Genomic DNA, 13,689 nt, shown 5'->3' with positions numbered 1-13,689 from the left:
AGGCATCGTTTTGGGCACTGTGAAACACACAGGCTGGTAAGCCTCAGATACCCTCAGGGATTTCACAGACCCACTCGAAGCTCAGCAGAATGAGATGAAGGATGCCTCAGTCAGGCAGGGTTCTCTGCTATAAGGGACTTTTGCTTATTTATTCTTAGTAATAGTACCTGAGACCCGCTGAATCATGGTCTTGAGACTGGCTCCAGCAATTCAGGAGCCATTGGTAATGTTAATGTCCAGACACTGAAGAACTTCTAGGGAATGATTAAGAGGTGTGGCCTTATTGGAGGAGGTGTTGGGTGAGGGCTTTCCCAGTTTGTGTGCTCTCTCACACAGACCTTCCCTCCCTTTAGTTGTGGATCAGAAGTAAGCTCTCAGCTACTGCTCCAGAACCCTGCCTGCCTGCCTGCCTGCCTGCCTGCCTGCCTGCCTGCCTGCCTGCCTGCCTGCCTGCCTGCCTGCCTGGCACCATGCTCCTTACCATGATGAACATGGACTCTAATCCTCTGCAACCATGAGCCTTAAGGAATTTTTTTTAAGTTGCTTTGGTCAAGGTGCGTTGTCCTAACAACAGGATAGTAACTAAGGTAGTGGTATTCTACTACAGTGGCATGAAATGAATGGTCAGGACTCTATTTCTTCCAAATGCATAACCAGCTGTCTGTCCAGGAACTTAGTGAATAATTCAACCATTTCCTATTGGAAAAAAAAAGAGAGGGAGGTTCTCTATTGATGTAAAGAATCAAATTTCCAGAAATATAACATGTATGTGTATGTAAATTTATACGCAAAGACAAACATACGTACATGTTTATGTGTATACACATTAGCTATTTCAGACCTGGGTTTTTTCTCACTGCTTTCTCACCTGGGTGACACAACAGTGCCAGCCCAAAAGAAATCACTTACCTGTCCTTCCTCATCAAAAGCCATAACCACCACAGCAGCTCCAAACTTCTTAATCTTCCTGGCCTTCTCCAGGAAGTCCTCCTCCCCCTCCTTCAGGCTGATGCTGTTGACTATGCACTTCCCTTGGCAGCACTTCAACCCCGCCTCGATCACAGCAAAATTGGAAGAGTCAATGCACAGGGGCACCTGCGGCAGGAAGACAGGAAGATCATGGCTCACAAATCACCACAAGTCCCCTTTGAGGGGTTCCAAAAACATTCTATTTTTTCTTCAGGGGAACAATAAACAAATTTAGGGTGTTAGAAGTAGGATTTTAATATACGTACTTAAGCTTGAAGTTCAAATATTTAAATTAAGATCAGCTTACAGGAGACTATGTGCATGGACAGACAGGGAATTCAAAAGGCTTGTGCCTAGTTTACACTTCCAAGTACACAACCCTAAGGCAAACACCTTCTCTAGTTTCAAGAACTCTACCCTGACTCATATTAAGGTAGAATCTCTTGGCCTTTGGGAACGACCCTCTGGTCAAGTTACTCAAATTAAATCTTCTCTTTATAAAAATAAATTCCTGAGCAGAAAAAAAAGTTATTAGAAAAGAAAATCAGATCTAATCCTCTTCCCTCCAAAATAATAGTAAAACTAAAACAAACAACTAGGACAAACACATGAGAGACCATGGTCTAATCCAGCCTCTGCTCCAAGACTTGTGAAAGGAGCTACTCACTGCTCCAAAGAAATAGGCCTGTCAGAGAACTGACTCAGGACTGTAACGTAGGGCAGTCCATCAGTACCTGACTCCCTCCATTTAAGGCACACGGTCCTTGGCTTCACCATGCTCACCAAGATAATGATTAAACGAGTAATCACAAGAGGGCAAGAGAGGCTAGAATACGGCACAACAAAAAGAACAAGGAGGTGAGGGTAGGTCTGCCTCAGCAACAGTGTCTGGCCTGTGAGGCCCTGGCTTTGTTTCCCAGTACCATAAACGCACACATGACTATTAAACTGTTTTAAAGGGGAGGGGGTGTGGTTAGGGAAATAGCATGACTGGTGGAGTTCTCGCAGAGGTCCTCAGTTTATAAACTGGTGGCACAAATCTATAATCCTAGCAATAGAAGATGGAGGCGGGAGAATAAGAGGTTCAAGGCTTTCCTCAACTACATACTGATTTCTAGGTCAGGGTAGGATATAAGACACCATTTCAAAAACAAAAACAAAAAACAAAACAGAAAACCTCTACCAATTTTGCTTTTCCTTAGAACACTAGCAATAAAGAGCTTTCCTGGAAAGGGTCAAACACAGTGGCATTAATAACCAGGCCAGTGTCTGGAAGAGCTTGCAAATAGTTTGGGGTTTTAACTCTACTGCTAAAGATGAACTACTCATATTTTGGGTTTTTAGAGGCAGGGTCTTGGGGGGGGGGGGGGGAGTCCCACGATGTAACCCACGCTGGTCTTCAGCTGTGATCTTCCTTAGCCTCTCTGCTTAGCAGCCCTTTTTCATTCTATCCTAATGGCTAAAGTGTGTCCCCCAGGAAGTTTAATAGTAAATACAAACCAGGAAAGGAAGGTCAGTGGGTGCAGCAATCAGAGCACTAACAAGCCAGGACACACGGTTAATAAGACACTCACCACCACAAGCCACGAATTGAGTACCTCAGGTCTGATCATCTCACTTCAGAGATGAGGAAGGAGTCAGCACCTTCCTCGTCAGGGTGCTTAGCTCTACAGTGAGGCAGGCTTCTTCCCAAGGCAGTTCATCAACAGCCTCCACCCACCCACCCACTCGAGCTCTGATTCAGACAAACTCTGAACCTCACAGTCTCAAAGGGCTTCTTCCAGGAAAGTGGAAGAGCTTTTAGTAAGTTTTAGTACACAAATGGAAGACGGGTAAATATAATTGGGTGCTTACTACAGGCTTCTCTTAAGCTCTTGCTAGGCCTAATTTGTTTCTAAATGACACCTAAACCTAAAGATATGAAACTCTAGAAAGTTTCTTTAAAACAAAAAGCAAGCAAAAAACTCTTAAAAGTCCGGGTAGATGCAGCAGGGATTCAAGGTCAACTTTGGCTACATAATGAGTTTGAAGCCAGTCATGTGTACTACAGCAGACACCCATCTTAAACCAAAACCAACACCAACACCAGTCATGTGTACTACAGCAGACACCCATCTTAAACCAAAACCAACACCAACACCAGTCATGTGTACTACAGCAGACACCCATCTTAAAACCAACACCAACACCAACACCAGTCATGTGTACTAGAGTAGACACCCATCTCAAAACCAACACCAACACCAACACCAACACCAGTCATGTGTACTACAGCAGACACCCATCTTAAAACCAACACCAACACCAACACCAGTCATGTGTACTAGAGTAGACACCCATCTCAAAACCAACACCAACACCAACACCAACACCAGTCATGTGTACTACAGCAGACACCCATCTTAAAACCAACACCAACACCAACACCAGTCATGTGTACTAGAGTAGACACCCATCTCAAAACCAACACCAACACCAACACCAGTCATGTGTACTACAGCAGACACCCATCTTAAAACCAACACCAACACCAACACCAGTCATGTGTACTAGAGTAGACACCCATCTCAAAACCAAAACCAACACCAACACCAGTCATGTGTACTACAGCAGACACCCATCTTAAAACCAACACCAACACCAACACCAGTCATGTGTACTAGAGTAGACATCCATCTCAAAACCAACACCAACACCAACACCAGTCATGTGTACTAGAGTAGACACCCATCTCAAAACCAACACCAACACCAGTCATGTGTACTACAGCAGACAGCCATCTTAAAAACTAACACCAACACACACAGACACACACACACAGACACACAGACACACACACACAGACACACACACACACACACACACACACACACACACACACAGCGACATACACCACACACACAGTGGGCTAGTAGTGGGCATTACAGATGAAGCCTCATGACCCAAGTTGAGAACCAGAACACACAGAGATTCATTTAATGACCCAAAAATGAAATGAGGTTTAGCTGGAACCCTCTAAAACATACTAAAAGACAAATGCAGAAAGACTTTCACTTTTTTTAGCATTTTTTTAATGGATATTTGTGAATTCAAGGCCAGCCAGGACTACATAGTAAGACCCTGTCTCAAAAACAAACAAGCAAACTTTTGTGCATATGTGTGTATGTCTGTGTCTGTCTGGGGGTCTGTATACTCAAATGGGGCTAGGGGGCAGAGAGGTTGGATCCCCTGGAGCTGGTGTTAATAGGCAGTTGTGAGCTTGCAGAAGTAAGTACAGGGAATTTAACTCAGGTCCTCCACAGAAACAGCACATGCTTTTAATCAATGATCCCTAACTTTCACGAGTATAAACAAAGACACGATACCTTGATTGAAGCATTACACATCCCTGTCTTAGTCTGATACCCTAACAAGGTGTCTTTTGCGGTAAGGAAGCTCTAACTGAGCTCCATTTCCCCTGGTGGGAATAGAATCAGTGTAGCAGCAATAGCTAAGTGCATCCCTCTGAGGTAGGACAGACAAGCTAAATGAACAACGGCAAGCCAGGGAAACACTCTTAATGACTGTAACCCTTGTACAACCTTGGCAATGTCAGGCTCCGAAGCAATGAAGTTGCAAAATTTGGTCATCGCACTGGGACCATCCAGCATGCCGTCATCCATGTTGATATCCAGCACCTGAGCTCCCATTTCCACCTGCACTTTGGCAACGCTCAGGGCTTCCTGGAGGAAGAAAGGGAGAAGCATGGTTAGGAGATGTCTAAGCAGAGTAATTCCTCCCTTCCCCGGAGGTCCTTTGTTACTGAAACAAACACACTGGCTCCAACTGGGCCTGTGTCCTTCTGCAACCCTTCCATACATCATCTCACTGCTTGAAGCCCACCAAAGCAGCTTCCTTCCACGAGGCAACCAACACCTGCACTAAAAAAGTCAACTCTAGGGGATGCCAAGAAACGGTAATTAGCAATTCCAAAAATGAGGCTAATTATAACACTTGGGAGGACAAGGCAGACAGATCACTGTGAGTTCAAGGCCGGCTTGGTCTACATAGTGAGTTGCACCAGGTCAGCTAGAAGTTATAAGACCCTTTCTTGGGCAGAGGTGAGGCTAAATCCATAGGCTAGAAAGATGGTCCAAGGAATAAGGGCATTTAATGCACAACCATGAGGATCTAAGGTTGTACCTCAGGACACATGAAACAAGCCCACAGAATGCCTCTAACTCCTGCTCTAAGGAGTTCAATGCCCTTTTCTGCGCGCGCGCACACACACACACTCACAATAAGCTCACAAAATAAGTATATTTTAAAAAAACTAAATCTATTCAGATCCTGAAATTTAAAGAACATCATTAAAAGAACAATGAGATGATTCTGGTGAAGGCGCTTGAATCCAAACCTGACAACCTGAGTTTGATTCCCAAAGCATAAACGTGTAGGAAGAGAATCAACTCTTGCAAGTTGTCCCTTGACCTCCACATGCATGCAGCTGCACAAAAGTACAAAACACACACACACACACACACACACACACACACACACACACACACACACACACACAGTAAGTTAATTAAAAGAAAAAACTTTTTGAGACAGGGTCTCACTATGTAGACAAGGCCAGCCTGATTTCAGAGAAATCTACCTGCCTATGCCTTCCAAGTGCTGAGATGAAAAATATGTATCACTATGCCCCAGTTTCTTAAAAATAAAATAAAATTATGTCACAGTAAAACAAATAGAAACAACCTAAAACCTCATCCATTTTCCTCCGTTTTTAATTTCCTATTTGTAGAAAAGTAAACTCTATCCAGATATCTTGGGCATGCACTGTGTGGATTAAATTTGATTCATCTTCAGTATTACAAAGCTTAAACATTCAGAGTTCTCAAGGCAAGGGTCTGTTTGTTTTGGTTTAACCTACGGCTAAGAGGATCAGCAATATCTTCATCAGTAAGTATGTGATGTAGTCAGATGAGTAAAAATTCTCCTTGGGAGGAGCAGTTAAAATACTGAGCAGTTCTTATAGAGGTCCCAGGTTCAGTTCCCCAGACCACATGTAACTCCATCTCCTGGGGATCCAATGCCTTCTTCTGGTGCACACACATGCACACAAGCAAAATGCTCATATACATAATACATAATCTTTTAAAAGGTCAAGGAGCTTTCACTTTCTGTAGAACAGTTCTGTAAAACAAACTGTTTCAGGGAGGCCAAAATGGAAAGTGTTGCAAATATCCAAACTTACTTAACAATGAAAGACTAGAAGCTGGATCCCTCCGAGTCACCTCCCTCCACGCCCCAAATGTAATGCTTTCTGAGCAGTAGCAACAGCAGCAGCTTCAAGTCTTCCAGGAGCCTCACCTCCTACCAGATGCCATCAGCACCCTCACATATTCTACAGCCCTGCACTAGCAGCAGCCAGAACACCTCACTCTGCTGATATGCAGTCACCCAGAGGTATGTCAATGTCCAGGACCCTCAGCAGGATGCTCACCTCATAGTTTCCTGCCATGATGAGCTTAGCAAATTTCTTGGATCCTGCCACGTTACAGCGCTCTCCAATGTTAACAAAGTTAGTGTATGGTCCAATCCTGAAGGGCTCTAGACCTTAAAAGGAGAAACATTTTGAGAAATCCTTGAAAATGTACATGGATGACATGAAACAAAATATTTTCAGCAAAAAAAGTCCACCTGAGCAGATGGGGCAGGAGAGCTAACAGGGAAACAGGCTCAGTCTCTCCTTTTCAGAACACGAAAGGGACTACTTGTTGCAACTGTGCTTACAACAGATCTCCAAAGGAAGAAACAGTCCAGAGCTCTGTGCTACAACTACCCCTAGTGGGCTGAACCATACGACCTCTGAAAATGAAGAAAGTCATCATTGTCCTTGCATAACCAAAGGCCTGGGGTGAGAGCCACGAAGAAACTTCTAGTCAAAAGAGGATCGAGCTTGAGCAGGTCTTGTCATGCTGCCCTAACTGCTTGAGTTCGTATGTGCAGCTACTGCTCTGTCTGGAAACCCTGCTTATGCTACCTGCAACGTCTGAAAGCTAAGGAGTAAGAGCATCTCCCCCGGCACAGGCTAATTCAAGGCAAGTACCAGATAATACATGTAGATGCATTACACTCAGGTAAAAAAGCAACAAAAGGACTGTGAGGTGTCACTGAAAAGGTTCTCACACTGCCTTTATTTTAAAAGTTTTATAAGAAATAGTCTCTCCAAATAGCCACGGGCAGATCTGGGGACACAAGGCCTTGTAGGAGTAGGATCTTGAGACAACTGCCCAGACAACTTTTCAGCTTACCAATCAGCCAAGTGTCTCTGCCTTAATTATCATAAAAATGAAGCACAAAATTAGCATCATCTATCAGAGCTGTCACTAAAAAAAGAAAACAGCCCTTAAGTCGGTTGCCAAAGCATTATATAAAGAAACCAGCATGAGCAGGAGGAAGATTATGAATACAGACTGGGTTTTTATACAGATATTCCAGGCCGTTTGTTCACAGACTCAGGAAGCAATGGCTTTCTACAGTGTCAGCTGCTGACTTTTCTCAGTGCCAATGAGCCTTGTGCCCTTGACCTTTCACAGAATCTGCAGGTTTGTCTACCAGGCAAATAGAGAGGACCACCACTAAATGTTGAGGGTGTTTGTGTGATCTGAGAGCTTCTACAAAGTGCTTCTGATCCAGCAGGAATGACATGTCAGATAAAGCCGCAGTACTCCTCTTGTTTACCATCTCCACTAAGATTAATGAAAGTATCCCTCAGAGAGGACATGGTGGCACATACTTGTGATCCTAACACTCAAAGAGTGGAGACAGGAGGATTGCTAGTTTGAGGTGACCCCTGGCTATACAGTGAGACTGTCTTAATATACCACCATTTCAGGAAAAAATTCAAAACAGCTAGGCATGGTAATACACACCTTTAACACTCAGGAGGCAGAGGCAGAGGCAGGTGGATCTCTGGGAGTTTGAGGCCATTTTTTACCCCAAAATTAATCTTTCTACCCCATCTCTAGAAAAAAAAGAGTTCTTTAGTAAAAATGTACCTAAGTGTCAAGAAAACTAAGCATTCTTTGACCCCATAAGCTTCCTGGCATAAATATCACTATCCACTTAGAATAAGCACATTAAATTCACCCTAACAACTACATCCTCATGACTTACCAGACAGTAACATATGTCCTTCAAAAACACTATCAGGGGGAACTCTTGGCTTACAATTTTTCACAGCTTCTGCAATTTCCCTAAATTAAAAGAGAAAATACCATATTCATTAATTCACAGTAGCATAAATCTAATTAAGCTAGTTTCCAGCTATGACATTAATTCTGCATCACTATATCCATGCACATAACGATATGCCTACTTAAGTGTACAGCAGCAGAGACATCCATCCGTCAGCCGTCTCAGCAACACAAAGCTCACCATTGCTGACTGCGCTGCCTGTACTACCAGAGCCCGGAGCTCTGTGAGGTCTGCGCAATGCCAACTGCAAGCCTCCATTCCTCCAGCCCACAACAGTCTTTACAAATCCACACACAGAGCATGGTCTTTGCTACCAACCTAAGCAACAGTTCAACAACTTCAAAAAGAAGTCTGTAGCTCTGAGAAATACTAGAGAGGGTGTGTGGGGTGGAGTGTGGAGATTGGGTCCTATGCCTTTGTTTTAGCTACAGTAGACACGCAGCAGGGAAGGTACAAATACAATTGCTCCTCTCCTCAAAATCTGTTTCAGTTATCCAGTCTCTGTAACACTGTCAACTCTAATGAATCGTGTCTTTGATAAGTCATAAAAATCTAGCTTCTGTTTATCAGGAACTGTAGGTACTGCTCACTCTACTGCCCCCAAATCAGAATGTGGATGACTAAGTAAAAGCAGGAGTTAAATACACAAGTATAGATATCAACACACAAATACACAAGCTAGAACAACTTCTTTTCAAGAGGAAGTGATCTAAAAAATGAAAAGTTAATCTGTGATCCGAAGATACGATCCTTCAACTATAACATAAAAGACGTAACCTAGCGACACTGCAGGTGCGGCTGCATTTCTCCCCGTCCATGCCCTTCTGCCCTCTCGCCTACTGTAGTGAGCAAGAGACCCAGCCCTTGGGGTTATGAGAGCAGGGCAGCTGTCCCTGCTCCTCACCTGCAGCACTCAGGAGAGTAGCACCTCACCTGGGCAGCACAGCAGAGCTGGCCCTGGGCCATGAAAGTGGGAGAACTAGCCATGTCCCTCACTGGCTTGAACACTCAGGAGAGCGGGCCCTGTACTTAACCTGGACAGAGGGTAGAGCTGACCCAGATTGCAGTGAGTGGAGGGTGGGGTTGCTTATAGACCTCCCCGCACACCCCTTGGGGGTATAAGACCTGGAGAACAGGCTGACCAGCTCTGATACTTCTCAGGCCCAGATCCAGGGCTTTGAATTAGCCCATCCCAACCTCTATCCCATTGATGAACAACTGCTTGAGTGTATGAAAGGGCTGGACCTACAGACTCAAAACTACATACAGGATCTCTACAACACAGGACGACAATAGGCTATCTGGTCCCAGTGAGGTTCCAGTATTGATGGTGTAGCCAGGGGCTTCATAGACCCATGAGTGACTGCAATGAGCATTTGCAAGCAATGAAGAGTGGACAAAAGGGTGTCCTATGGGATACACTGTGCTGCACTACAGCTTCCACATGGAGGGGCAAGGGTGGAGGACAAGTACCAGGGGAGAAGATAAGTGGGACTGGGATGCATGATGTGAAATCCACAAAGAACCAATAAAACGTTGTTAAAAGATGTATAAAAACGGAGATGTAGGCATAATGTATGAGAGTAGATGCTGAGTATATACAAAACCCCTGGGTGCAAGTAACAGCACCAAAAAGACAAATACACAATAACCTTATAGTTATTAAGAATCTCACAGAAGCCAGGTGTATGGAGGCACTCACTTTAATACCAGCACTTGGAAGGCAGAGGCTCTCAGATCTCTGTGAGTTCCAAGCCAGCCTGGTCTACACAGGAAGTTCCAACGAAAAATTTTTCAAGTAAACAAAAGCAGGAAATAAAAGGTTTTTGGTAATTCAATTGAGATAATGGATTATGTGTGCAAACACAGGATAGGGAGGGCTGGCTAAAAGTCCAATCACTGTCTACTCTAGAGAAAAAGGCAGAGTCCTAAACTACATCCTCCTCTGACTGATTCTAATCTCTCTGAGATCCATAAAGTATAAGGATAAATGTCCCCATAGCAACACTGTTATTTTCACTACACACACACACACACACACACACACACACACACACACACACACACACACACACACGAAACATTAAAGGGCACACATAATCCCAGAATTTGAGAAGCTAAGTCAGCAGGATGCAGGAGGCCAGCATGGGCTATACACAATGAGGACCAGGCCAGTAGGAGCTACATAGCAAGACCCTGCCTCAGAGGCACAGAAAAGACGGAGTACAAAGTAATTATCATCAAAATTATATACATGTGAAACTCTCCAAAAGTTAATAAAAATATCATTAAAAACAATCAATAAATAAAACCAAACAAAATTTTAAAGCAAAAAAAAAAAGTAACCATTACCCCATTACCTGATGTGATCAGGCGTTGAACCACAGCATCCACCAACTACATTCACCAAGCCGTCCACGGCAAAGTCCTGCATTAGGAAGAGCAAGTCCGTCTGAATTCTAACTCACCAAAACTCAACGCAAGAGCATGTGCTTTCTGCATTTACTGAATAACTATGATCATACTTAAGAGTGATAAACATATTTACTTTAGATACAAAAATGACATAAGCCCTAGTAAAAGATACACTAAGAAGTAGTTCAGATACTAGGAAACCTTTCATTGCTGTCTGAAACACAGTGGAAATCTTATCTTCCTGTATAAAGAAATGAAAGTTTTCTACCCATATGCTAGGCAGAATGAATATGAAATGGACAAAGCATTTTCAAATAACATGAGTGTCAGTTTTCCATTTAATTTTAAGTTTTTTAAGATAAAAAATGGCAGGTGGTGGTGGCAAACACCTTTAATTCCAACATGCAGGTGGGCCACCCTGGTCATACAGCAAGTTCCAGGAAAGCCAGGGCTACACAGAGAAACCATATCTAAACCCCAAAAACATTAAAAAAAAAAAAAGAAAGAAAGAAAGAAAGAAAGAAAGAAAGAAAGAAAGAGAAAGTCCCCCGTCACATTAGCCATGTTTTAAGTGCTCCATCAAACACGTGGGGTAAGGCGCCATGCTGATCAGCAGGATCTGCAGTAACCGGAGGCCAATGAAGGGGCTAAGACAGCAGAGTACCAAGATTATTTACTAAGATAATTCAAATTATCATCTCAGTACTCAGGAGTCTGAGGCAGAAGAATCACGAGCTCAAGTACAGTCTGCAGAAAAACCCCTCTCGATAGACACAAACAAACAAAATGAATCCTGAAATCCTAGGAACTGACTCAGAAACAGCCTAGGAGAAAACATCAGAGCCAGGAGCTAAAAATTCAAAAAGATAAAGGAAAACAGAGCCAGCATGAGACATGCATGAGCTAAGCAACGGCGGCTCACAACAGTCTCCTGAGTCAGTCACAGCTCACAACAGTCTCCTGAATCAGTCACAGCTCACAACAGTCTCCTGAGTCAGTCACAGCTCACAACAGTCTCCTGAATCAGTCACAGCTCACAACAGTCTCCTGAATCAGTCACAGCTCACAACAGTCTCCTGAGTCAGTCACAGCTCACAACAGTCTCCTGAGTCAGTCACAGCTCACAACAGTCTCCTGAGTCAGTCACAGCTCACAACAGTCTCCTGAGTCAGTCACAGCTCACAACAGTCTCCTGAGTCAGTCACAGCTCACAGCAGTCTCCTGAATCAGTCACAGCTCACAACAGTCTCCTCAGTCACAGTTCACAACAGTCCCCTGAGTCAAAACCAGCAAGTACAGTCATGAGAAGGAGGACTTGTAGGTAACAACAGGCAGCTGCATGGACAGTTAGTCCATGCACCAGTTTGAAGTGAATGAGAGAGGAGGTCATCATTTGGTAGGGTTGCAGAAGTGACACTGTAGAGGAGAGTCTCATCTCATTTAGCTTGGAGCAGACCTCACTGGGAATGTCCCAACAGCTACTACTGCCAATCAATAAGTAAGCAGATAGCTAAGACCCTCCTTATGCTTCCACGACCTTATCTCAGAGTAACTAAACCTTACTTTGCTATTTATAGATTAGATCTTGAGGGACAATTCTGCTTCTAAATATGCTGTCTAAAGTCCATCTTCCGTCAGGCATGGTGGCACATGCCTGCATAATCTCAACTATTCTGGAGGTTAAGGCATAAGAATGGCCAATTCTTATTATTCTATAAGAGCAGCCTAGGCAAGACAAGCCAGACTGCAAAGTTAGTTAATTAGTTTATTAATTCAAACAACATAATAACTATCTGTCTCCTCAAAACTGAAAGGAAAGGATTCCTGACCTTCAGGTGCATGGCCATCATGGCTGGTGTTTCATCATAATCACCAAAGGTATTGGGAAGACCTGAAAGAACATCAACCATTACTCAAAACTCTCCTAACAAGTGCTTTAAAATTATAAAGTCCTATATTGACAGTAAAATGATAATTGCTTGCAGAAGTAAATAACACAGTATTTCTACATCAGAAATAGTATAGCAAAATAAAATCTGGAGAACATTTACTTTGCTTTTGCCTATTAAACAAGTTTAGTTCCATATGACACAGACGCCTCAGTCTCCACCTCCAAGCTCCTTACAAGATAATTCATTCTTTTTATAAAGCTGTGTGTGTGGAAATCACCCTGTACACACTCCCACAGCCTTTGAACTAACGAATATTTGACATGCGATGCAATTACAAACAAGTCTCCTTTGAAATCAGGCAAGCATTTCAATCGGGTTTCGGGCATAAGAAGGTGTCATAGTATCCGAACTATCTCCCATGTGTAACTTTTACCTACTGCTGTGACTCTTTGTATCTAAAGCAAATGTTTCTCTCCTTAGTATAACCTTATACATTATACTCTATGAAGTTTCCTGTTGGATTCATGCTCTGCCCTTAATTACTAAAGGAAAATAGAATATATTATGCGTGTTTAAGGTTTATTTATTGTGCCTGAATATTTTGTTCGGATTCATGCCTGTGTTCCACCTGTGTGCCCGGTGCCCACTGGAGTCAGAAGAGGTGTTGAACTGCCTAGAACTGGAGTTTAGATGGTTGTGAGCCAACATGTGGGTGCTGGGTACTGAACTCAGGTCCTCTGAAAGAACAAGCGCTTTTAACCACCAAAACATCTCTCAGACACGTATTAGGCATTTTTACACATATCGATTTGAGGCTGGTGAGAGGTCTCAGCAAGTAAAAGCATTTGCTGCATAAACCGATGACCTGAGTTCAAGTCTCAAAACCCATGAGGGAAGGAGATCCAATTCCTGAAAGTTATCCTCTGACTTCCTTACGTACTCCATGACACACATGTCATTGCACTCACACATACTGATTATGTATACAGATACTAATAAAATTGTTTAAATTTTTTTAATGAATACATATGGATTAAAAAATACAGAAAATTACTTTTAGCTCTAAGTAGCTGAACAGTGCTCAAAACATTCCCTGGAAAATCCAGCAAGCCCAGTCCAAATTATCAATATTTACTGGATAGTTTGAGATCTACAAATACCTTTG

General features: G+C 43.2%; 1 protein-coding gene across 6 annotated transcripts in view; it reads right to left on the bottom strand.

The window, feature by feature from the left end:
- The window catches only part of Mtr (5-methyltetrahydrofolate-homocysteine methyltransferase), an 84,840-nt gene that overhangs the window by 41,298 nt on the left and 29,853 nt on the right, over positions 1-13,689 (bottom strand). For 5 of the 6 annotated variants that reach the window (XM_039096105.2, XM_039096107.2, XM_039096108.2 and 2 more), the window contains 6 exons: positions 12,462-12,523; positions 10,578-10,645; positions 8,137-8,216; positions 6,461-6,573; positions 4,551-4,691; positions 910-1,095 (listed from right to left, as the gene is read on the bottom strand). In XM_039096105.2, coding sequence (XP_038952033.1) covers positions 910-1,095; positions 4,551-4,691; positions 6,461-6,573; positions 8,137-8,216; positions 10,578-10,645; positions 12,462-12,523 — 650 coding nt within the window. The remainder of the gene's footprint in view (positions 1-909; positions 1,096-4,550; positions 4,692-6,460; positions 6,574-8,136; positions 8,217-10,577; positions 10,646-12,461; positions 12,524-13,689) is intronic. The other variant, XM_063276770.1, reaches the window with a different exon arrangement.

This window comes from Rattus norvegicus, chromosome 17 (genome assembly GCF_036323735.1).
Source record: "Rattus norvegicus strain BN/NHsdMcwi chromosome 17, GRCr8, whole genome shotgun sequence".
Lineage (NCBI taxonomy): Eukaryota > Metazoa > Chordata > Mammalia > Rodentia > Muridae > Rattus > Rattus norvegicus.
Note: the sequence above shows the minus strand (reverse complement) of the source record. Positions and strands in the feature narration are given on the sequence as shown.